Genomic DNA, 24639 nt, shown 5'->3' on the forward strand with positions numbered 1-24639 from the left:
CTCAAAGTAGCCTGTTTAACATCTTCATAATCTCTTGACACCTCATCTGAATGTGCTGTAACCACCTCACTAGCTCTGCCTACCAACTTGTACATATCCCTACTGAACTGTTGGTTATGATATGTTTGCTCATTATCATCCTTTTCTTTTACTTCTGTCATTTGAAGTCTTTTTGCTTCAAGTTCCAACTTGATCTTTTTCAACTCAAAACATTCTTTCCCTTTCTTTTCTCTTTTTATTTGTTATTCTGCTGCTTGCAACTATAATTCAATCTGTCTCAGTTCCATTCTTTCCCTCTTCTGCCCAGGCTCCTCTCGAGATTCCAACACCCACTTTCAATTTAATTCACCCACTCATTTTCAATTTAATTCACTTTAACTCCACTGCACTAAGTGCTTGACCAACTCAATTACAATTTCAACTTTCCTATTATTATCCCTCGTTAAACTAAATTGCAGTCTGTCTGATAATTCTGGAAGTTTTTCCTTTTTCCTGTCTTTCTAAACATTCTTGGCAAATTTGGGAAGCATCTTCAAACCCCAGAATCTCTTAAGCAATGTTAAGAGCCATTTCTCTCACTTTTAATTTAACTAACCACAAACAACTTAAATGTAGTGTCCTGTGTCTTGAAATGAGCCAGTCTGAAATACTCGATTGAGGTCAACTCCTTGCTTTGGAATGATGTAGAGACGCTGGTGTTGGACTGGGGTGGCCAAAGTCAGAAGTCACATGAACTTCACCTGACGAAGGAGCAGCACTCCGAAAGCTTGTGATTTCAAATCAACTGGTTGGACTATAACCTCATGTCATGTGACTTCTGACTTCCTTGCACAAGACGACCAACAAATTTTGGGAACATCAAAGTGCACCTTTCATCAAGGTGATGATCCTCCAGGCAAGTAGATGTTTGTCTCAAACATCCTGGGGAGCAGGCCTTAGACCACAGAGTCATACGTCACGGAGCTGCTCAAGATGAACTCCGAAAAACCAATGCATCTTTCCTCTGCAAAGAATTCTTTTGCAAATGCACATTCCAGTAGTAAATGTGTGGTGAGTCCAGGTGTGCGTGAGAATATCACAGAGATTTCTTGGAACTTGTTGAAACATTCTGGTGATAAGGCATTCTGCCAAATGACTTTGACAGTCTGCTCAAGAAACAACCAGGGAAGATCCATCGTCTCCTTTTCCTGCAGAGTCTCGAGGATCACTGCCTGATGGACATATAGTCAAAGCTGTTTCTCTTTGCAAATTTATCCAAGAAGGGCAAGTGTTACAGAATGGTTCAACTACTTGGAATGTAACATGGTGACAAGGCTAGTCTTATCTTTGAACACAGACAGGTAGAGTCTTAGTGGTTAGTGACACTTAGTATTTGTGTGTCAATGGTCTATGCACAGTTTGATGCAGCCACACTAATCAGATGAGGGTAGCATTGGACATGTTCTTTCACCCACACCCCCCAAATTTATGCAAAACTTTCTACATGTGGATACTGCCCATCCTTGAGATGAAGTGGGAGAAAGTGAGTACTGCAGATGATGGAAATCAGAGAGGAAGAGTGTGGTTCTGGAAAAGCACAGCCAGTCAGGCAGCATCTGAGGAGCACAAGAATCAACGTTGAGCATAAGCCCCTCATCAGGAATGAGCCTTGTGGCCCAAGGGGGCTGAGAGACAAATGGAAGGGAGGATGAGGTGAGGGGGAAGATAGCTGGGAATGAAACAGGAATATGAAGGTGGGGCTGAAGGCACCAACTTGGCACTGCCCTCTTGAAATGTCCTACCTGTCCATCTTCCTTTCCATCCATCTGCTCCACCGTCCTCTCTGACCTATCACCTTCACCCCCATCTTTATCTACCTATCACATTCCCGGCTACCTTCCTCCCAGCCCCACACCCCTGCCATTTATCTTTCAGCCCCCTTGGGCCTCAAGTGTCATTCCTGATGAAGGGCTTACATGCGTGAAACAGCTATTCTCCTGCTCCTCAAATGCTGCCTGAACTGGCTATGCTTTTCCAGTATCACATACTTCGACTCCAGATAAAGTGGAAGATAGCGCAGATGACTGCTATGACACTGTTTCTGAAAATGAGCCACATCTGTGCCACGTACAAAGAGAATGCCTCAACCTCATCAGATTTTTATCTGCAATAGGGAGGGAGTGCCTCTCCTTGGCGATTTTCTCCTCCCAATGTTTTGCACACACTCCAGCCCTTCCAAACCATACTCTCTGCACCTCTCAGTCCTGACGGTGAGGGGAATAAAAAAATCAGTCGGCCCAGTTCCCAAAGAACATGGCCTCACTCTTGCTCAATTTACCTTAGCTCCCAAGGACAGTTTGAACTGGTCGCAGATGGCACTGACAGCCGATCTGAACAACATGTGGCGACATCATCCATGGACAGAAATGCTTTGACCTGCAGGCCTCCGTTGCCTGGAATAGTCACCAATCTTGGACTCACATCCTTCATAATGGACCCGGAAAAATACTCCATACAACTCTCAAACAGGGCAGGCGAGAATGGGCAACCCTGCCTAACTTCAGATCTGATCGGGCAGCTTTCTAATTCTCAACTGTTGATTCAGACTGTACTACTGATGTTGGTGTAGAGCAGTTGGATCCAATTGCAGATGCCCTCGCCAGAGCCCATTTCAGAGAGCACATGCAGGTGTGCAATATCCTGTCAAAGGCCTTTTCCTAGTTCAGGTTGAAGGGGCAAGCATCCACCTTCCTGTCCTGCATGTAGGGAACCACATACCTGAGGAGTGCAAGTTTCTCAGAAAGCATTCTGCCTAGTAAAGAACAAATGTGGTCGGGGTGAGTCATGATCCCAGAGTAGACGTGATGGTGGCAATGCCCTCAGACTGGATTTTGTCATTTGCATTTAGCAACAAAATTGGTCGCCAATTTCTAATTTTCCCTCTCACCCTTCCACTTGTAGTTGAGGGTAATGATACTTTCCTCATGGATTCGCACATGTTAACTGCCAACTGCATACTGCTCTATACTTCCAGAAGGTCCTGGCCAATCAAACACCTCAGAGCTGAATACAACTTGGCTGGTAAGCTGTCGCTTCTGGGAGCTTTACACTTTTCTAAGGACTGATGGCCTTGTTCAATTTATCCAGAGGTAATGGTTGGTCCATCAAGCTTCTCCCATGTTGTTGTTGAGGAAGAGAACGACTGGGAGGGCAGGCTATCCATGGGCTTCATATCATAAAGTCTGGCAGAAGAGGATTTGCTGATCACAAGACCATAAGACCTAGGAGCAGAAATTAAGCCCATCAAGTTTGCTCCACCATTCAATCATGGCTGGTAAGTTTCTTAACCCCATTCTCCTGCTTTCTCCCCATAACCCTTGGTCCCCTTGATACGCAAGAACCTCTCTCATTCTTATATATACTCAATGACCTGGCCTTCACAGCCTTGTGTGGCAATGAATACCATAGATTCACCATTCTCTGGCTGAAGAAGTTTCTCCTTATCTCCATTCTAAAAGGTCTTCTCTTTGATCCAAGGCTATTCCCTCGGGTCCTAGTCTCTCTTACCAATGGCCACATCTTCCCAACATCTTCTATATCCAGGCCATTCTGTATGTTTCAATTAGATCCCCCCTCATCCTTCTAAACTCCATCAAACATAGACCCAGAGTCCTCAAATGTTTTCATATGTTAAGCTTTTCATTCCAGGGACCTCTCTCTGAAACCTCCAGGGCCCGTACATCCTTCCTGAGACACAGCCTTATACAGTCTTAGAAGTACATCCCTGCTTTTAAAGTCCTCTCGAAATAAATGCCATCATTGTATTTGCCTTCCTAACTACTGACTCAACCTGCAAGTTTACCTTGAGAGAATCCTGGGCGAGAACTCCTAAGACTTTGTATTTCAGACTTCTGAATTTTCTCCCTATTTAGAAAACAGTTAACGCCTCTATTCATCTCAAAGTGTATGACCTCACACTTCCCACATTGTGCTCCATCTGCTACTTCTTTGCCCACTCTCCTAAACTATCCAATCCTTCTGCAGCCTCCCTGCCTCCTCAATGCTACTTGTCCCTCTTCCTATCTTTGTATAATTTGCAAACTAAGCCAGAATGCCCTCAGTTCCTTTATATAGATCATTAACATATAAAGATGAAAAGTTGTGGTGCCAAAACTGAGCCTTGCAGAACACCACCTGTCAGCAGCTACTATCCTGAGAAGCAGCCTTTTATCCCCACTCTCTGCTTTCTGTGAGACAGCCAAGCCTCTATCCATGCTAGTACCTTGCTGCTGATATTATGGGCCCTTATCTTACTCAGTAGCCTCCTGTGCAGCATTTTGTCAAAGGTCTTCTTGATTCTCAGAAAAAAAGACTGAGATGATGTTACCAAATCATTTTCTTCCTCAGGCTGCTGAGGACAGAACATTCCCTGAGCACCTTTTGGAAGGAGAAATGAGAGCACCTCTCACATATTCCATGATGCTGACCCTGGACTGGAAGTTAATCTTGGAGGCCTCCAAAAGGTAAGAGCAAGGCTTGCTAGCTCCTCACCTCCTGCATACCCTTCGTGACATCAACCCCCATTGTCTGCAGCAGGAGTAGGTTCTGAATGCATTTCTGGAGTTTGGTTAGTTTTCTCCATCTCTCTCTTGCCTTCTGAATACCTTTAAGGATAAAAAAAACTCCTAATGTTCCCCTTGATGGTTTCCCACCAGTCTGCTGGAGACTAAAAGAGGGGCCTCATCTGTTCTTCAACCTGTGTAATCGTTTTGAGCTCCTCAATGTTTTCTGGGGTCAACAGTTTTATGTTCACATTTCATGTTCCCTTGCTAACCTGCTGCTTGTGTCATAGGTGACTTTCAGCCAGAAGGAGGTATAGTCAGAGAAGCACACCAGCCGGACATTGCAGTAACTGACTGAGATCCTGAGGACACAAGTATGAAATCTACCCTTGAGTGAAAAGATCCATCTGGCCATGACCATCAAGACACCACCCACGCCATCCACCTCCTCAAAGAGTACCGTTTCCCCGGCCCCCAACGCCTCATCTTCACCATGGAGATCCAATCCCTCTACACCTCCATCCGTCATGACCAGGGCCTCCAAACCCTCCGATTTTTCCTCTCCAGATGTCCCCAACAGTACCCTTCCACCGACACTCTCATTCGTTTGGCCGAACTGGTCCTCAGCCTTAACAATTTCTCCTTCGAATCCTCCCACTTCCTTCAGACCAAAGGGGTAGCCATGGGCACACGTATGGGCCCCAGCTATGCTTGTCTCTTTGTTGGCTACGTAGAACAGTCCACCTTCCATAATTACACCGGCACCACTCCCCACCTCATCCTCCGCTACATTGATGGCTGCATTGGCGCCACCTCGTGCTCCCGCGAGGAGGTTGAGCAATTCATCAACTTCACCAACACATTCCACCCTGACCTTAAATTTACCTGGACCATCTCTGACACCTCCCTCCCATTCCTGGACCTCTCCATCTCCATTAATGACAACCGACTTGACACTGACATTTATTACAAACCCACCGACTCTCACAGCTACCTGGATTACACCTCTTCCCACCCTACCTCTTGCAAAAATGCCATCCTGTATTCCCAATTCCTCCGCCTCCTCCGTATCTGCTCCCAGGAGGACCAGTTCCACCACAGAACACTCCAGATGGCCTCCTTCTTTAGAGACCGCAATTTCCATTCCCACGTGGTTAAAGATGCCCACTCTGCCGAGGACATGGAGGTCCTGGGCCTCCTTCACCTCCGCTCCTTCACCACCAGACGCCTGGAGGAAGAACGCCTCATCTTCCGCCTCGGAACACTTCACATCTCGTCCACATCTCGCACCACCGCCCTCAGACCCCACCCCTCCAACCATAACAAGGACAGAACGCCCCTGGGTGCTCACCTTCCACCCTACCAACCTTCGCATAAACCAAATCATCCACCGACATTTCCGCCACCTCCAAAAAGACCCCACCACCAGGGATATATTTCCCTCCCCACCCCTTTCCGTCTTCCGCAAAGACCGTTCCCTCCGTGACTACCTGGTCAGGTCCACACCCCCCTACGACCCACCCTCCCATCCTGGCACCTTCCCCTGTCACCGCAGGAACTGTAAAACCTGCGCCTACACCTCCTCCCTCACCTCCATCCAAGGCCCGAAAGGAGCCTTCCACATCCATCAAAGTTTCACCTGCACATCCACTAATATCATTTATTGTATCCGTTGCTCCCGATGCAGTCTCCTTTACACTGGGGAGACTAGGCGCCTCCTAGCAGAGCGTTTTAGGGAACATCTCCGGGACACCCGCACCAATCAACCACACCGCCCCGTGGCCCAACATTTCAACTCCCCCTCCCACTCTGCTGAGGACATGGACGTCCTGGGCCTCCTTCACCTCCGCTCCTTCACCAGACGCCTGGAGGAAGAACGCTTCATCTTCCGCCTCGGAACTCTTCAACCCCAGGGCATCAATGTGGACTTCAACAGTTTCCTCATTTCCCCTTCCCCCACCTCACCCTAGTTCCAAACTTCCAGCTCAGCACTGTACCCATGACTTGTCCTACCTGCCTATCTCCTTTTCCACCTATCCACTCCACCCTCTCCTCCCTGACCTATCACCTTCATCCCCTCCCCCACTCACCTATTGTACTCTATGCTACTTTCTCCCCACCCCACCCTCTTCTAGCTTATCTCTCCACACTTCAGGAATACAGGCAGAGAGCCTGATGAAGGGCTTTTGCCTGAAACGTCGATTTCGCTGCTCCTTGGATGCTGCCTGAACTGCTGTGATCTTCCAGCACCACTAATCCAGATTCTGGTTTCCAGCATCTGCAGTCATTGTTTTTACCTCAGATGTATCTACGCTGCGCTCCATCTGCAGGGATGCTGAAGACATATTGCAGCTTGACAACTTTAACAGTTTTGATGAGGAATCTGGACATGGAGTCCAGATTGTTGTCAGTCCATCCGGATCATCCATCCACATCGATGATGCAGGTGAATGACAGTTTACCTTAATGACTGGCATGGACATCGCCAGCAGCAGTGAGAGCTGCTGCCAGATAGCCAGCTGTTCATTCTTTTCCAATCAGTGGGTACATGTTAATTAGTCTCAAGGAACCCCTTCTGCATATGATGCTTGATATGAGGGACCCAGCCACCACTTCCTATTGAGATGGTGAAGTTGCCCCCTCACTGCAGAATACCCTCGCCAGAAGAATGGCAATCGTTTCCCCCCCCAACTAAACATGAAAGCCCATGGGTCCACAAGCTCTATAGTTTCCTGTAGCTGCTGAGTGTATCATGTACTCCTGCAGAAACAGGAGATCCACTTTGATGCTGGCCAGCTAAGCCAACATGGAAACACATTATGCAATAGATTTAATGCTATTCCCATTAATACTAGCAAGTTTAAAAGCCATTTTGAGACTTCATACAATTACCCATGGATCCAAGGTCTGTTCACCCATGATTATGTCACAGGGGAAGTCCCTGCATCTTCATGGTGTAGGTGTACTTTGGACATTCTCAACACTGAGGTAGCCATCCCTGGGGACATTGTCACCCCAATGCCCCTGATCCGGTGTCAACAAAGCCAGGAAGTTCCAGTTCTGAATCTGCCAGTGGGTCTTTCATGCTTTGCTCCTTATTCAGATCATCACTGCTCCCAGTTGCTCGGAGTTGTGGTGCAGTGGGTCCCCCTTCAATCCCAACAATTAGAAGTTAAGCTTCAACTTTCCTGCTAAGTTCCTTCTGCCATCATGGTACAGTGCCTCCTTTTTTGCTGGAGGCCAGTGTTCCACATATCAGAGAAGGAGTTGCTGGTGTGTCTGTCATGCAGATGCTTCTTTCCATTCTGCTGTGGGCCGGTGGGGGCCCAAGTTTTCCTTTTCTGGTTGTTTCCAATATCCACTCCCCCATCTCCTCCTCCATTCACTCTGTCTGTTAAGGTGGAGGTTGGGTTGGTTGTTGTGTCTCCTCACTGGTTACCTTTTCCTCCTCTATGGCCTGTCCCTTGTTCTGGGTGCTCTGTGTTTCAGTTTTCTTTCTGGAGAGTGAAATCTTGTCCTCTGGCCTGCAGATGGCCTGCTTCCCCACACAGTTTGCAGCTCTTGGACTCCTTGCAATCCATAGTCAGGTGCCCTTACTGCTTGCAGGTCCTGCAGATGGTCACTTTGCAGTCTGTTGCCATGTATCCTGAACTACCAGAGGTTCGGCACACTCTAAGCTGGCCTGTATACTCCCTCCAATTGCCAAGCTGAAGGATGATGGAGGATGTTCCCAATGGCATTCACATTTAGGGTCACCCTGACCTGCCACTTGCTGGTCCAGTTTCTGAGCGTGTCCATTATGTGAGCACTCCCTCCTTCAAGCTATGCATACTTTCACATATAGATCATATGTGGATATCTGATGATAATGCAGATTCTTAGCTCAGATTCGTCATGGGAGAACCACTTTTTGGAATCATGGTACCTCCCCTACCGGGCAAGTATAAATGATAAGAATCAAGAAGACTTCCTACAGTGTGGAAACAGGCCGTTTGGCCCAACATATCCACACCAATTCTCCAAAGTGCCACATGGACACACTCCTCTACCCTATCCTGGTAACCCTGTATTTCCCATAGCTAATCCACCTAGCCAACACAGTCCTGGACAGTACAGGCAACTTAGCATGGCCAAACCACTTAACTGCACATCTTTGGACTGCGATAGCACTCAGAGGAGCATACTTACCCACACAGACATAGGGAGGATATGCAAACTCCACACAGATAATCGTCTGAGGCTGGAATCAAACCTGGCTCCCTGGCACTGTCAGGCAGTAGTGCTAGCCACTGAGTCACCGTGCCATCCTAAATTGGTTTACTTTGTTGGTTGAAACTTCCTCTGTTGATAATTGCTTAACATTATTCAATAAACAGAACATTTGGAATTGTTATGGTTGCTTATGTTTACCCAGTGCTGAATAGGCCACCAATTGACACCATCCTTATCAGCACATCGTGATCTAGCACCATGCTATTGAGCTCCAATAACAACTGATAGTTCCATAGCCATCTTTAATATAATTACAATAGTTAAATGCTAGGTACTTTACAGAAGCATTATAAAACTAAACATGACACCGAGCTAAAGAAGGAGATCTCAGGTCAGATGATCAAAAGCTTGATCAGACATGACATGTTTTAAGGAATGTCTTGGAGGAAAATGACATAGAAAGTCAGAGAGATGTAGCAAGGGAATTCCAGAGCTTAAGGCCTAGGCAACTGAAGCTGCAGCCACTAAAACTGGAGCATTAAATTCTGCCCATTGAGAGAGATCAGAAATGGAGCAGCTCCTAGGAGATGGTAACAGTGGCAATATTGAGGAGCAATGTCAGATGCACCATGTACTGCCATCAGGGAATTTTAGCAACAGGACTGACCAGGCTGCCTACCCACTGACTAGGAGAAAGTGAGGACTGCAGGTGCTGGAGATCAGAGCTGAAAATGTGTTGCTGGAAAAGAGCAGCAGGTCAGGCAGCATCCAAGGAGCAGGAGAATCAACGTTTCAGGCATAAGCCCTGAAGAAGGGCTCATGCCTGAAACATCGATTCTCCTGCTCCTTGGATGCTGCCTGACCTGCTGCGCTTTTCCAGCAACACATTTTCAGCTACCCACTGACTAGGCAGCTAATTTAAATTCATGAAGTCTCTGATGAGCCAGGCCGCTAGCATCTTATCAATGGTGGATCTGCCAGTGTCCAGCCAGTCATTTGCATTCTGCTTGAACCACAGGAGATGGGCGAGGTCCTAAACAAATATTTTTCCTTTAGGTTTATCGTGGTGAAAGACATGAAGACTTGGGAACTTGGGAAGTTAGTGGTGATACCTTGGGGACAGTTCAGATCACAGTAGAGGAGGTGTGTATGTACTAGAATGTATGGGAGGTGGATGAACCTCTTTATCCTGGTCAGATATATCCAAAAACCTTGCAAGAGGTTAAAGAATAAATTGCGGGGGCTTTGTCTAATATTTATGCATCATCATTCACCATGGGCGAGGTCCCAGATAACTGGAGGATAGAGAATGTTCTGCCCTTATTCAAGAAGGGATGCAAAGAGAAGCATGAGAACTATAGACCAGTAAGCTTAACATCTGAAGTAGGCATATTACTGGAGAAAGTTCAGTGAGAGAAGATATACAGGCATTTGCAAAGACAGGGCTTTCTTCTTCAGTAGTCTTCATGGCTTTGTGCATGACAGATCATGCCTCACAAACTTGATAGCTGTTTGATAGCTGTTTGATTAGATTAGATTACTTACAGTGTGGAAACAGGCCCTTCAGCCCAACAAGTCCACACCGACCCTCCGAAGAGCAACTCACCCTGACCCATTCCCCTACATTTACCCCTTCACCCTACACTACAGGCAATTTAGCATGGCCAATTCGACTAACCTGCACATTTTTGGACTGTGGGAGGAAACTGGAGCACCCGGAGGAAACCCACGCAGACACGGCGAGAATGTGCAAACTCCACACAGACATTTGCCTGAGGCAGAAATTGAACCTAGGTCTCTGGTGCTGTGAGGCAGCAGACCTATCACCTCCATCCCCTCCCCCACTCACTTATTGCACTCCATGCTACTTTCTCCCCACCCCCACCCTCCTCTAGCTTATCTCTCCACGCTTCAGGCTCTCTGCCTTTATTCCTGATAAAGGGCTTTTGCCCGAAACGTCGATTTTGCTGCTCCTCAGATGCTGCCTGAACTGCTGTGCTCTTCCAGCAGCACTAATCCAAAAATTGGATACAAAATCAGCTTGATGGTAGGGAGCACAGAGAAATAACTGAAGGATACTTGTTGAACTGGAGGCCTGTGACTAGTGATATGCTTCAGGGGTCAGTGCTTGGGCCCAAGGCGGTTTGTTATCCATATCAATCATTTGGATGAGAATGACCAAGGTATGATTACTAAGTTTGCCGATGACCCTAAAATAGGCTGTATTTCAGATACAGTTGGGAAGGTTATCAGAAATTGCAACAGGACCTTGAGCAGCTAAGGAAATGGGCCGAGAAATGGCAAATAGAGTTTAATATAGAGAAGTGAGGTCTTGCATTTTGGAAAGTTAAATCAAGGTGGGAGTTTCATGGTGCATGGTAGGCCTTAAGGAATGTAATGGAACAGAGGGATCTTGGAGTTCAGGTGAGCGGTTCTCTGAAAATGGAGTCACAGGTAGACACAGCAGGGAAGGTGGTTTTTGGCCCCTCAACTTGTTTACATTTCAAACATCTCCCCTTTCAGTCTCCTCTACGTGAAGGAAGACTACCTTAGTCTATCCAATCTGTCCATAACTGAAATTCTACAGTCCAGCATAACCTTAAACTCTATGCTTTAGCTAATATAATCATATGTCTTCTTAGGTCTTAGGTCCTGTTGTTTGTAGGATATAGAAATGATCTGAATGAAAATGTGGGTGGTCTGATTAGTAAGTTTGCAGATGACATGAAGACTGGTGGAATTGCTGTTAGTGCCGACAATTGTGAAAGGAATCAACAGGACATAGATAGATTGGTGACTTGGGCATAGAAATGGCAGATGGAGCTTAATCCAGACAAATGCGAGATGATGACTTTCAGAGGATCAAACTTAGGTTTGAATTATACAGTAAATGGCAGAACCCTTAGGAACATTAACATACAGATGGTCTGGACATGCAGTCCACAGTTTCCTAAAAGTGGCAACACAGACAGCCAAGATAATTAAGGCAGCATGTGGCATAGTCGCCTTCATTGTCCATGGCATGGAGTACAAGAGTTGGCAAACCATGTTGCATCTATATAAAACCCATGTCAGGCCACAGTTAGAGCACTGTGTGCAGTCTTGATCTCTACATCAGCAGAAGGGCATGGAAGCTTTGGAGACGATGCAGAAAAGAAGGTTCACCAGGATATGCCTGGTCTTGAGGGCATTAGCTGTGAGGAAAGGTTAAAAAGACTAGGATTGTTTTCACTGGTAAAAGACAGCAGCTTAGTGGAGAGCTGATAGAGGTCTACAAAATTATGAGAGGCATAGATGGGGTGGATTGTCAGTGATTTTCTTCAATTACGAGGAGGCACAGGTTCAAGGAGAGAGGGAGAAAATTTAAGGGAGATGTGCGAAGGAACCTTTTCATGCAAAGAGTGTTGGATCCTGGAATGCACTACCAAAACAGTTGGTGGAAGCAGGCATCTTGGCAACATTTAATAGGCAATTGGGTTTTTACATGAGTAGAGAGGGAAAAGAGAGATGCAGACCAAATAAAGACAGAAGGTTTGTTTTTCATTTTAGTTGGTGTGAGATAATCGGCACAGGCTTGCAAAGCTTTCACCCACTTGCTTAATCTAACTATATACCTTTGCAGACTCTTTGTACTAGTCGCACACATGTCTTCTCACCGGTTGTGCCATCTGCAAACTTGGCTCTAGTATATTCACTTTCCTTATTAATATTAATTATTAAAAGTATTCCTGAGACGTGCTAATATATCAGAATACCACCATCTGCAAGTTCCTCTCCAAGCCACTCACCATCCTGTCTTGTAAATAGATTGCCATTCCTTTCACGTTGCTGGGTCAAAATCCTGGAAATAATTATGGTCCAGCATTGATCTCTGTAGCACTCCATTAGTTACGGGTTGACATCCTGAAAATTTTATCCTAATCCTAACTCTGGTTTGAAACTAGTTGGCCAATCCTCTTTACAAACTAATATACCACCTCCAACACCATGAGCTATTATCTTACTAAGTAGCCGAATGTGCGTTGCTTTGTTAAACGCCTTCTGAAAATCTAAACATCGTCTGCTTCCCCTCTATCCATCCTGCTTGATATCAACAGAAAGCTGGATAAGATCTTTTCACAAGTTTGTTAGTTTGCAGACATTTAAAAGAAAGTCTCCACCCTTTGATTCTACTTTTGTTTCTGCCTTTGGTAATGTTGGTATCATACACTAATATCCATTTTCTGTCACTAGCTAATCTAGTTAGTATACAATGTTCTGATACTGGAAAATGTACATTCTCAGAGGCAGTGCAGGAGGCTTTTTGAACTATAAAAAAAAGCATTCCTGAGACATGCTGCTACCAACTGCTGTTAGTCAAAGCCAACATTAAAATACCCTGTATATACTTTAAGATAAATGCTTATTACTTTACAAATCAAGTTTTGAGAACATGCAAGAATCCTGATGGCACCTTGCTACGGAGATTGCTATCAAATCTCATGACAATGTTAAATCTCTCTCATGCTCAAGTATCAACACATTCCTTTCCTTATGCCAAGCTATTTAATTTTAAAACCTCTTGATAAATCTACTGGACAATGTGTTTTCAATCTGGACGAACAAGGGTACTTTTATCTATGTAGTAATCAGATCTGGAAGGCAGCTAAATTACACTGAACTACTCCCAAAATGTTTATTTCTAGAATATTGAAACCATGCTGAAATATTGGTAAACATCCTTGAACTTTTACAACAAATAATATCAAATTTATGACTTTTAAAAATGCAATTAACTGCAAATGTTCAGCCATTGACTAAATTAACCAATCACAATTTGCATTTCAATGGCACCAGTAATCTGATAAAACGTCCCAAGGTGCTTCACAGTTATAAAGCAGAATGCAACACTTGACATGTTAAGGTAATATTGGAGCAAATTGTTAAGAGAAAGTCAAAAGAGGTTTAAGGTATGCTTGAAAGGAGAAAACCTCTGTAGAGAAGTAGTTTAGGATGTAATTCAGAGTTTGAGAATTATCAACGCAAATGGTGCAATGATTAAAGTTGATGATGCTTCAGAGGCCATAATTAGAGGAGTAGTGACATGGTCAGGGCCAGCATTTATTGCCCACTCAGTTGCCCATGAAGAAGTGATGGTGAGCTGCCTTTGTGAACTGTTGCAGTCCAAATTAGTGGTAAAGAATGATTAATTTCTAGTCACTGATTATATACAAAACTGACAATCCAGTGTCTTATTAAGAAATTAGTCAATAAGCTTGCAATTCTGCTTAGTAAACTGTTCAATCATCCCTTGAATGGCTAGTCCACACAGAGTACAATGATGAAAAGTTGCAACAGTATTTCACACATTGGAATAAAGTAATTTTAAATCAAGTCCATCTCCTTCAGATGATATAGTCATTATTCTGACAAGGCTAAAAACAAGATTTTACAGAGCACTGGAAGGGGAAAAGAGTACCTTCCTTTGGTCAATAGCTACAGGAAGTGGATGAATGTAGAGTCTATGCCCAATTCCACAAGTGCCAAAACTGCTGAGGTTTTATAGATTACCACAGATGTTGATATCAGATAATGATCCTCAGTTTCTGGATGAAGGGATAAAAATATTTCTGAGCAAGACTGGTCAGAGCAAGGTTTTGTTGATCTAGTTCTTGCAATGCAGTCCCATTATAACTGCTTGTTTGGGTCAGACTTTCATTGACAGATTCAGCTCAGCTGGCATTGTTTATCAGAATATCATAATTTTAGGAATATATATTTTCCTCGTAGGCTTCAAACGTAATGTGCATAGTGTTTGAAGGTGTAAAGAATGCGGAGTCGGCATGGCAAGATTGAGAAGGCATAGGTTTGGGGGTCTGTCACAGATATTGAATGAAGCTGATATCCCAGTGTCCAGAAGGGGTCCTGACTGTCTCACTAGCCACTTATTTTCATTTTTGGTTCTGTTCTGCTTCAGTTGGTGACAATCCCAATGCTACAGTGTAACAAAACTGCGCGCAGACATGCCATATGGTGGCGAGATCACAGTGTCAGGTAATGGTTTCAATTCGGATTTCTAGGGACAATTCCAACCCCTGCCTGTAAAAAAATGATTTGTCTTGAAACTGCTAATTTTTGTGGCTATTACAGTTATAAAGTTACTACATGGCAGGCAAGTCATAAAACTAAAAAAAATATTTTTTTAAATAAGATGTTTCAAAATTTCAGTTTGAGTTTTGTCTTTGTGAATTCCAACTTCAAACATTCATTTATTGTTTTGCCTCTACTCTTGAGTCATCAAATATTTCTAGGTTTTGTTTCCAATGTGCTAAAGACTGATACCAATCTTCAAACTAATCTTGAGTCAGATGCTACAAACTAGCTGGACCTCTCGGTCCAGCAACCCAGTTACACTTTTACATTTTAAAGCAATGTTGAGACAATTCTGGAGGAACAGCAACAAAGCTTACAAACATTCAGCAGGATATTGTTCCAGATCTCTGAATAGTCATTATCGTACTCCATACAATTTTGAGAAAACCTATTCAATCCTAAAATTCATAACAGCACAAAGACGTAAAAACTCCTGGTCTCTCAGAATCCCACAAGTCCCATTAAAGTAGCTAATGTATGCTGTACTGCTGAACGGAAAGTGAATGGATGACTGTACAATTCATAAAAACAAAATGAACTTGTAATTAGAATAACAAATCGCAAACAACTTTAATACCAATTAATTAATAGTTTACACCAGTTAATTATCAGAACTAAACAGCTCAAAAATAATGCTTTGAAGGCTTACTATTATATAAATAGCAGAAATCAAAGTTTAAGTAATTAAATAAATAATTTGATTATGCAACGAGGTTAATAACATAATAGTTAATTTTCAATTTCTTATATATTGTTTGCACAATTAATTGATGAATTTTTAAGTTTACAAAATGAAAAACGGATAAAACACAACATACTGGTCCAGGTCTGGAGAGGAATACATCTTGTTGAGTTTCTTCGATGGGTTTGTTGGCAATGCGTTCCACTGGGGCAAGCTATAAAAGTCATACGTTGTATTATTATTTTAGCCCAGATTATCTATCGATACAGGACATAACTGCATTTGTTGCATTGGGCTAAAGGAAAGTTTTCCCTTAGGCTTCCTAATTTTAATTCAAAAATGTAGTTTGTAGGGCAAGTTAATGTGTGACATATCACTACACAAGGATGGGTTTGTCATCTAACCTAATAGCTAATTTGAGAGAGTGAATCCAATGAACTTCAAAATATAACAAAGAACAATTAAGAGATGCTGAATGCACTTAAAAGTTACACTTACACCTGGCTAGATTAGTCGGCAGAGTATAAATTCCTTAATCTCAGGGCCGTGGGTTCGAGCCCTATGCTTGGCACTTTTATTTAGGGACGGCTCAGTGGGTAGCACTGATGCCTCAGTGACAGGGACCCAGGTTCGATTCCAGCCTTGGGCAACTGTCTGTATGGGTTTCCTCCACATGTTCTGGTTTCCTTCCACAGCCACAAAAATGTGCAGACTAGGTGAATTGGCCACACTAAATTGCCCATAGTGGTCAGTGATGTGGAGGCTAGATGCATTGGTCGGGGGTAATATGGAGTAGGGGAATGGGTCTGGATGTGTTACTCTTCAGAGTATCAATGTGGAGTTGTTGGGCCGAAGGGCCTGTTTCCACACTGTAGGAATCCTAATTCTACATCAACAGATTGCATGCCACATAAATCAAAAATTTATACTACATTCAAATACAAATTGTGTTTTAGATTCAGGTTTCTTATTACTTTGCAGTTGGTCTTCGGACTGATGTGAGTACTAAAACTTTGAACTTTATTTTAAATCAGGATATCCCATTTCTGGGTGAAGGCTCATTTCTTGCCAAGGAGTGTCCTACAGATCTTAAAAAGTAGACAAGACAAACAAGCAAAACAGGGATACAGACAAGACAGTTACAGACTGCTGCACACAAACAACTAAGTGTCAGAGCTAAAAAGTAGGAAAAAAAAAGAAAGTTTTTTTGAAAAGTGATTATATATAAAAAGAGTCAATTTATAATTCAGGCTTTATCCAATTTTATCAAATTTAAAATGCCATTTCAAGTTGGAATATAACAAGCAATCTTCAACACTGCTAATTTTGGAGGCCTGTAAATAACAACTAAAAATGCAAGCGTTGCTGTCACCTTTGAATGAATTAAGAGAGTTTTGGAATCCATGGAAAAAACAGGAAAACCTAAAAAATGTTGCTGTGGTGTGCAGCTGGTACTACTGACATTCATGAAATCCTAGCAACAAAGACTATTAGGAGACCCTCATTCTGTTAAACTGCTGTAAGGATATCTTAACCAATTAACTGCCAAGAGGTTTAATGTTCAATGTTCATAAAACATCTATGAAAAAGCAAAGCATTTAAATCCATGTATGATCAAATGTAAAGAAATTAGTTTTTTTTTGAGGTAACCTTTTTAAAAAAATACAATTAGAGTCATGCTGATACGCAGCATGGAAACAGACTTTTCAGTCCAACTCCTCCATGCCAACCAGATATCCTCAATAAATCTAGTCCCATTTCCCAATATTTAGCCAATATTCCTCCAAACCCTTCCGATTCACATATCCATCCAGATGCCTTTTAAATGTTGTAATTGTACCAGTCTCCATCACTTCCTCTGGCAGCTCATTTCATATGCACATAATAGATTTGTCTATTTACTCTATCCATGCCTCATGCTTTTATAAACATCTATAAAGGTCACTCCTCAGCCTCTGATGTTCCAAGGAAAACAGTCCCAATCTATTCAGTCTCTTCATACAGCTCAAACCCTAGCAACATCTTTGTAAATCTTTTCTGAACCCATTCAACTTTCACAACATCCTCCCCATAGCAGGGAGGCCAGAACTGCATGCAGTTCATTAATGCAAATTTGTTATAACACAATTGACGAATTGGGAACACTATCTGAAGCATGGACTTTTAAAGCATGCATTGTTTACAACGAGATTCCAGCCCCATTAGTTTAAATGGTGCAATTACGTGATTTTCTTATAACACGGGGTTGCACAAGAACAGGATTACCGCATTGTAGTGGAACTGATTATATTCCAAGAGTGGCCTAACCAATGTCCTGTACAGATGCAATATGACCTCCCAACTCTTATACTCAAAATACTGGCCAATTAAGGGAAGCACACCAAATACCACCTTCATTATCTTATGAATCTGCACTCCAAGATCTCTTTGTTCAGCAACACTCTGCAGCACCTTACCATTAATTGTACATGTCCTGCCCTGATTTGCCATTCTAAAATGCAGCAATGCTCACAGTCCTAAACATATGCAGAAAGGTACAGCTTAATGTGTTCAGGAAGAGAAGGGAAGCTATGGAGGCAGTTGATCAGAGTCTCAGTCCTCACGACCAAGGAATTAATGAGCTTCTCTATGTTGTTCTTAGAAGAGAAGTTGGACTGGTGGGGGATGGGGGAAGTGTGTGGCTACCAAACCACACACCATCTTGACTTGAAAATTTATCACTTTCTATTCAGTGTTGCTGGGTCAAGATCCTGAAGTTCGCTCCCTAACAGCATTGTGGGTACACTTTTGCACAAAAATGACAGGCAATTCATTACCACCTTCTCAACAGCAAATAGAGATGAGGGAAAAGAGAGTGATGGTGAAAGGTGGTTGGGGGTGGGGAGAAGAGAAGGAAGTTCGGGGAAACAGTGTTGGGAAGGGGAGGCAGTGGGGGAAGAGAGTGGGAAATGGAGAGAAAGGTGGAAGTAACATGGTGGAAGTAGGGTGGAGGAGAGATGGTGGAGGTGGCGGGGTGGAGAGGAGGGAGAGGGACGAGGGAGGAGAGGGACGAGGGAGGAGAGGGCAGCGGCAGAGGTAGTGGGGGGGGTGAAGAGGGGAGAGGGTGGAGGGTGTCGTGGAGAAGCATCCTCCCATTGTAGGAGGAAGAGGAAGGCAGAACCTGACAATTGTTCAGCCACAGCTTATGATGCACATCCACTATTCAAATCTGTTAACCATCTTTCATGAAACAAAAAAGGAAAATATAGTCACGTTACCTTATGTATCCATATTTTTTTTAATGAAACATCGCCTTTGATGTGTTTCTTGCTGAATCACAATGCAAATTTAAGCAAAAATCCGAGTAACAGATTAATATCTCTTTATATCTTATTGTGCCACAATTCTGAATTGTAGGTGACACCATCTCAGTACATGTACTAAAGCCTCTCATATATCAAATGTGGATTTAACTTCAAACAGCTGCTCCGAACATACATTCCCCAACTCCTGGCAAATTTTGCTATAGTTGGCCTTCCCCCAATTTAGCACTCTTCCTTGTCATTGTCCATGACTATTCTATCTGACACAATTGTGATCCCTATTCAAAGTCATCCCCCACTGAAACCTCAACTACCTGGCCTAGCTCATTCCCCAACACCAAGTCCAGTATGGCCCCTTCCTGAGTTGGGCTATTTACATACTGCTCTATAAAATCCTTCTGGATGCTCCTTACAAATTCTGCTCCATCTAAACCTCTAACACTAAGTAAATCCCAGTCAATGCCAAGAAGATTAAAATCTCCTATCACCACCACCCTGTTGTTCCTACATCTTTCCATAATCTGTTTACATGTTTGCACCTCGATCTCATGCTCTCTGCTGACATATAGTACTGCCCCCAACATTGTTGCTGCACACTTCCTATTTGAGCTCTGGCCATATAGCCTCACTGCTTGAGTCCTCCATAGAGCCCTCACAAAATTGGAATCAGTAGGTATCTAAAGACTCCAGTGGTTGAGTCAAACCTGATGCAAAGGATGATGGTCGCAGTTGTTTGAAGTTAGTCATCTCAGTTCCAGGAACGCCCCATGGTAGAGTCCTAAGCCCAACCATTTCAGCTGCTTTATCAGTGACCTTCCCTCCATCATACGTTCAGAAGTGATGATGTGTGCCGGTGATTGCACAAATGTTCAGCACCATTCACAACTCCTCAGATATTGAAGCAATCCATGTTCAAATGCAACAAGACCTGGACAAGATTTTGCTTGCGCTGACAAGTGGCAAGTAACATTCATGCTACACAAATGACAGCTATGACCATCACCAATAAGAAACACAATCTAACCACATCCCAAGACATTCAATGGTGTAACCAACACCAAATTCTCCCACTCAAACTCAACTGGATTCATCACATAAACGCAGTGGCTACAAGAACAGGTCAGAGACTAGGAATACTACAGCGAGTAACTCACTTCCACTATCTATAAAGGCACAAGTGAGGAGTGACAGAATACTCCCCACTTGCCTGAGGAGTGCTGTCCCAATTACAGTCAAAACTCTTGACACCTCCAGGGCAAAGCAGCCCGCTTGATTTGCACTGCACTCACAAGCATCCATTCCCTCCATCGCTGATGCTCAGCAGTTGCATGGTCTTCTTTAGACTCTGAATCTGCACCTGTATAGACTTAGATCTTTGAAGTGTTTTTTTTCCAGCTGTAACCACACTTGAAAATCTCAAGAAAACACTAATAATAACTTTAGGTTTAGTGTAGGGAAGGAAAAGGACAAGAAACAACAAACTCCTTAGGACATGCCCTAATTTCAGTGAGATGAAAAGGAATCTGGCCCACAAGGATTATAATTAAAAATTAGCTGGGAATCAAGTAATGGGAGACTTCAAAGAAGTAACGGAGGGCTTGTCTTATGAAGAAAGGCCCTCGTTCACTCAACCTTTCACACTGGAGAGAAGGAAGAGAGAGGTGACTTGACAGAGGTATACAAGGTAATGAGAGGCATAGATAGAATAAATAGCCAGAGACTTCTCCCCAGGGCAGAAATGACTGTGATGAGTGATCGTAATTTTGGAGGAAGGTGGAGGGGAGATGTCAGAGGTAGTGGTGGGTGTGTGGAATGTGTGGTTGTGGTGGAGTCAGAGACATTAGGGACATTTAAGCGATTGCTGGACAAGCACATGGACGGCAGTAAATTGAGGGATATGTAGATTAGGTTGATCTTAGATTAAGATAATGCTCAGCACAACATCATGGGCTGAAGGGCTATGTTCTATGTTCTAAACAACAAAATTCAAAGTTACGAGAAATGCCCTGGGGAATACTAGTCGATATGAACAAGGATTCTTCTCCTGCCCAATATTGCTACTATGTACATTCATCTCTGGTACAAATTTCAGTCCCAGAAATACAAAACCTAATCCACCAGAAGGATTTCAATACAGAAGGTGTGAACAGATTGGACTGAGGGAAAAAAGTATTAACAGACTAAAAACTGGTAACAAATTAGCACTGCAAAGGATCAGTGCTTTGGCCTCAGCTTTCACAGAGGCAGTCTTGGGATAAGGGACAAGATATTTAGAACGGAGACCAAGAGTAATTTCGTAACACACGGTGGATGAATAATCTTTGGGATTCTCTACTTAAAAGGACAGTGAAGGCTCAATCATTGTCTATTACTCTATCTTAAATATAGTCAATGAAATAGTAAAAAAAACAATCAAAGGATATAAAGCTACTGCAGGAAAATGGTGTTCAAGGAAATGATCCAATTGAATGTGAAGCATGCTTGATGGGCTGAAATGGTCTCCTCCTCCTATCTATTACACTATGTTCTTAACAGCTCAGAATCTCCAATGGCTTAAGTCCACATAAAGTATTCACAAAATGAAATCTTTTGAATCTTACAATCATCATTTTCTTAACTAAAGAGCCTGCATTGTAGCTTCAGCCTGTGCAGCTGAAGTGCACATTCTGAATGTCACAGTTTCATAAGTTCAGAGAAAAACAGCAATCCTCATTATCTCCAACCCTCAAACATAGACAACATTTTTCAATGGAAGCTACATTTCCTCTGTATACAAGATAAGATGGAGTCACAAATTCCTAACAGTAACAGCAGGTTTCAGTCTGGTCCTTTGTAGACCAGAAGATTTTCTTTTTTAGACTACAGGACATAGAAGCAAAAGTAGATCATTCGCCCCACCGGATATATTCCATTTTGAATATTTCACTGACCACAACAATTCTTTTAAAGGAATCAGAAGATACAACTGGCCATGGCAGATCTCTGTAACATTGTCTCCAATGGGTCATAGACAGAAGAGCAGCAATGAACAAACAAGTGACAGCGTGTAGAAACAGAATGACCTGAGGAATTCATGTGCATTAGTATTTGCAAGTTTGCAGTTACTGAGCAAGTGGCATATGGAAATTTCGGCTTCAAAAATAAAAGGTATCGAAGTATGGAATTTGTGAAGTTATGCTAAACATTATAAAGCTCTGATTAAGCCACAAATAGTTAGACACAGTTCTGGTCACTACACTTAAGGATGTGAGGGTACAGAGGAGATTTACCAAAATAATTCCATGATTGATGGGTTTTAGTTACATGGATGTATTGGAGAAGCTTGCAAAGGAGTTTAATAGGAGATTTGGCAAGGATGTACAAAATTATAACATGTTTAGTTAAGGTTGACAATGGAAACCTTTTCCCACCTGACTGATTTTATAAGTACTAAAGAAAGAAGGATGTGTCAGGTTACAGTGGGATATAGATAAACTGCACAGCTGGGCAGAAAGGTGGCAAATGGAGTTCCATGTAGGTAAGTATGAGGTGATTCACTTTGGTATGAGTAACAAAAAGATGGGGTATTGGGCTAATGGTCGGATACTTGGTAGTGTGGATGAGCAGAGGGATCTTGGTGTCCATGTACACAGATCTCTGAAAGTTGCCACCCAGGTAAATAGTGCGGTGAAGAAGGCATATGGCGTACTGGCTTTTATTGGTAGAGGAATTGAGTTCCGGAGTCCTGAGGTCATGTTGCAGTTGTATAAGACTCTGGTGCGGCCGCATCTGGAGTATTGTGTGCAGTTTTGGTCACCATACTATAGGAAGGATGTGGAGGCACTGGAACGGGTGCAGAAGAGGTTTACCAGGATGTTTACCTGGTATGGTAGGAAGATCATATGAGGAAAGACTGAGGCACTTGGGGCTGTTTTCATTGGAGAAAAGAAGGTTTAGGAGTGACTTGATAGAGGTGTACAAGATGATTAGGGGTTTAGATAGGGTTGACCATGAGAACCTTTTTCCATGTATGGAATCAGCTATTACGAGGGGGCATAGCTTTAAATTAAGGGGTGGTAGGTATAGGACAGATGTTAGGTGTAGATTCTTTACTCAGCGAGTCGGGAGTTCATGGAATGCCCTGCCAGTAGCAGTGGTGGACTCTCCCTCTTTATGGGCATTTAAACAGGCATTGGATAGGCATATGGAGGATATTGGGCCAGTGTAGGTTAGGTGAGCTTGGATCGGCGCAACATCGAGGGCCAAAGGGCCTGTACTGCGCTGTATTTTTCTAAAGAAGTTTAAGATTTGGTTAAGACGCAGGAGGAATGAGGAAGAATGGTCACTGACTATGTGAGCCTCTACCTACATTAGGACATTACACAACCAAAACCACTTGCAACAGTTAGGCAATCATCTTCATGAATGACCCTGTCAGCCCTCCTGAACACAATCTTAGATAAATCCCATCTGATCAGCTTTTGATATCTGGAAAGACCATGTGGAAATCAAATGATAGCAATTGTGAATTGTCAATGAGATGATGTTGCTGTGGTAACACAATGCTGTCATGCAAACTGGCACCTATATCATGAAATGGTTCAATAGCCTAAATCCCCTCATGTTCATCAAAAATATAATGTGGAGATGCCAGTGTTGGACTGGGGTTGACAAAGTTAAAAAACCACACCACACCAGGTTATAGTCCAACAGGTTTATTTGGAAGTACTAGCTTTCAGAGCTTCATCAGGTAACTAGTTAGGCAGGATCATAACAGAATGTATAGCAACAGATCAGTGTCATGTAATTAAAACAATACATTGAACAAACCTAGATTGCTATTAAATCATTCATCTTTTAGAACGGGTTACAGGTTTTGGTCCATTAATACATAAATCCCAGAATTTTTTTTTTAAGTCACATCCTCGAGATAACTTAAGGATTTATATTAAAAAAGTAACATCTCAGCTCAGACAATATATTAAAGATGCAAGCTTAGAGTCTGGTCTCCATCCCAATTTGGAGTCAGATTGATTCTATTTCCAAAATAGGAATTTGTAAAATATTATACGGATTTACTGCCTGCAGGTTATATGGGTTTTGTGCAAAAAAAAGCATGCATCTGCAAATACGCAGTGAGAGGGAAAGGGTAGGGACAGGGTGTGGGCAAGAGCGGGAGAGAAAAAGGGGAGGGGGGCGGTGAGAGAGAGCGCGAGAGAGAAAGAATGGGTGCGAGACACTGAGTGTGAGGTGGAGTATAAGCCTGTGAGAGGGTGTATGCATGGGTGAGTGTGAAGGTTGTATGTGTATGTTTAGATTAGATTACATTACAGTGTGGAAACAGGCCCTTCGGCCCAACAAGTCCACACCGCCCCGCCGAAGCACAATCCACCCATGCCCCTACATTTACCCCTTACCTAACACTACGGGCAATTTAGCATGGCCAATTCACCTGACCTGCACATCTTTGGACTGTGGGAGGAAACCGGAGCACCCGGAGGAAACCCACGCAGACACGGGGAGAACATGCAAACTCCACACAGTCAGTCGCCTGAGGCGGGAATTGAACCCAGGTCTCTGGCGCTGTGAGGCAGCAGTGCTAACCACTGTGCCACCGTGCCGCCCACATGTGTCTGAGGGAGAGAGTGCACGTGTATGAGAAGTTCACACACCTGTGAACTGAACAGATTGATCAAGAATTTTGATCCAGCCCTTCAGAGTACCCTATGTACTCTCATCCCACATACGTCTCCTGTAGGGGAGCTCCACTGCCTTGCAAAACATTCACAAA

The 24639-nt window shown here is 43.3% G+C and overlaps 1 protein-coding gene across 11 annotated transcripts in view; it reads right to left on the reverse strand.

The window, feature by feature from the left end:
* Positions 1–24639, reverse strand: part of rims1a (regulating synaptic membrane exocytosis 1a) — an 879579-nt gene that overhangs the window by 591533 nt on the left and 263407 nt on the right. For 6 of the 11 annotated variants that reach the window (XM_072557828.1, XM_072557845.1, XM_072557855.1 and 3 more), the window contains exon 2: positions 15704–15781. The exons of the other annotated variants lie outside the window; for them this stretch is intronic. In XM_072557828.1, the coding sequence (XP_072413929.1) occupies positions 15704–15781 (78 nt within the window). The remainder of the gene's footprint in view (positions 1–15703; positions 15782–24639) is intronic. 11 annotated transcript variants of the gene reach the window in all.

The sequence above is a fragment of the Chiloscyllium punctatum genome, chromosome 3 (genome assembly GCF_047496795.1).
Source record: "Chiloscyllium punctatum isolate Juve2018m chromosome 3, sChiPun1.3, whole genome shotgun sequence".
In the NCBI taxonomy this organism is placed as follows: Eukaryota; Metazoa; Chordata; class Chondrichthyes; order Orectolobiformes; family Hemiscylliidae; genus Chiloscyllium; species Chiloscyllium punctatum.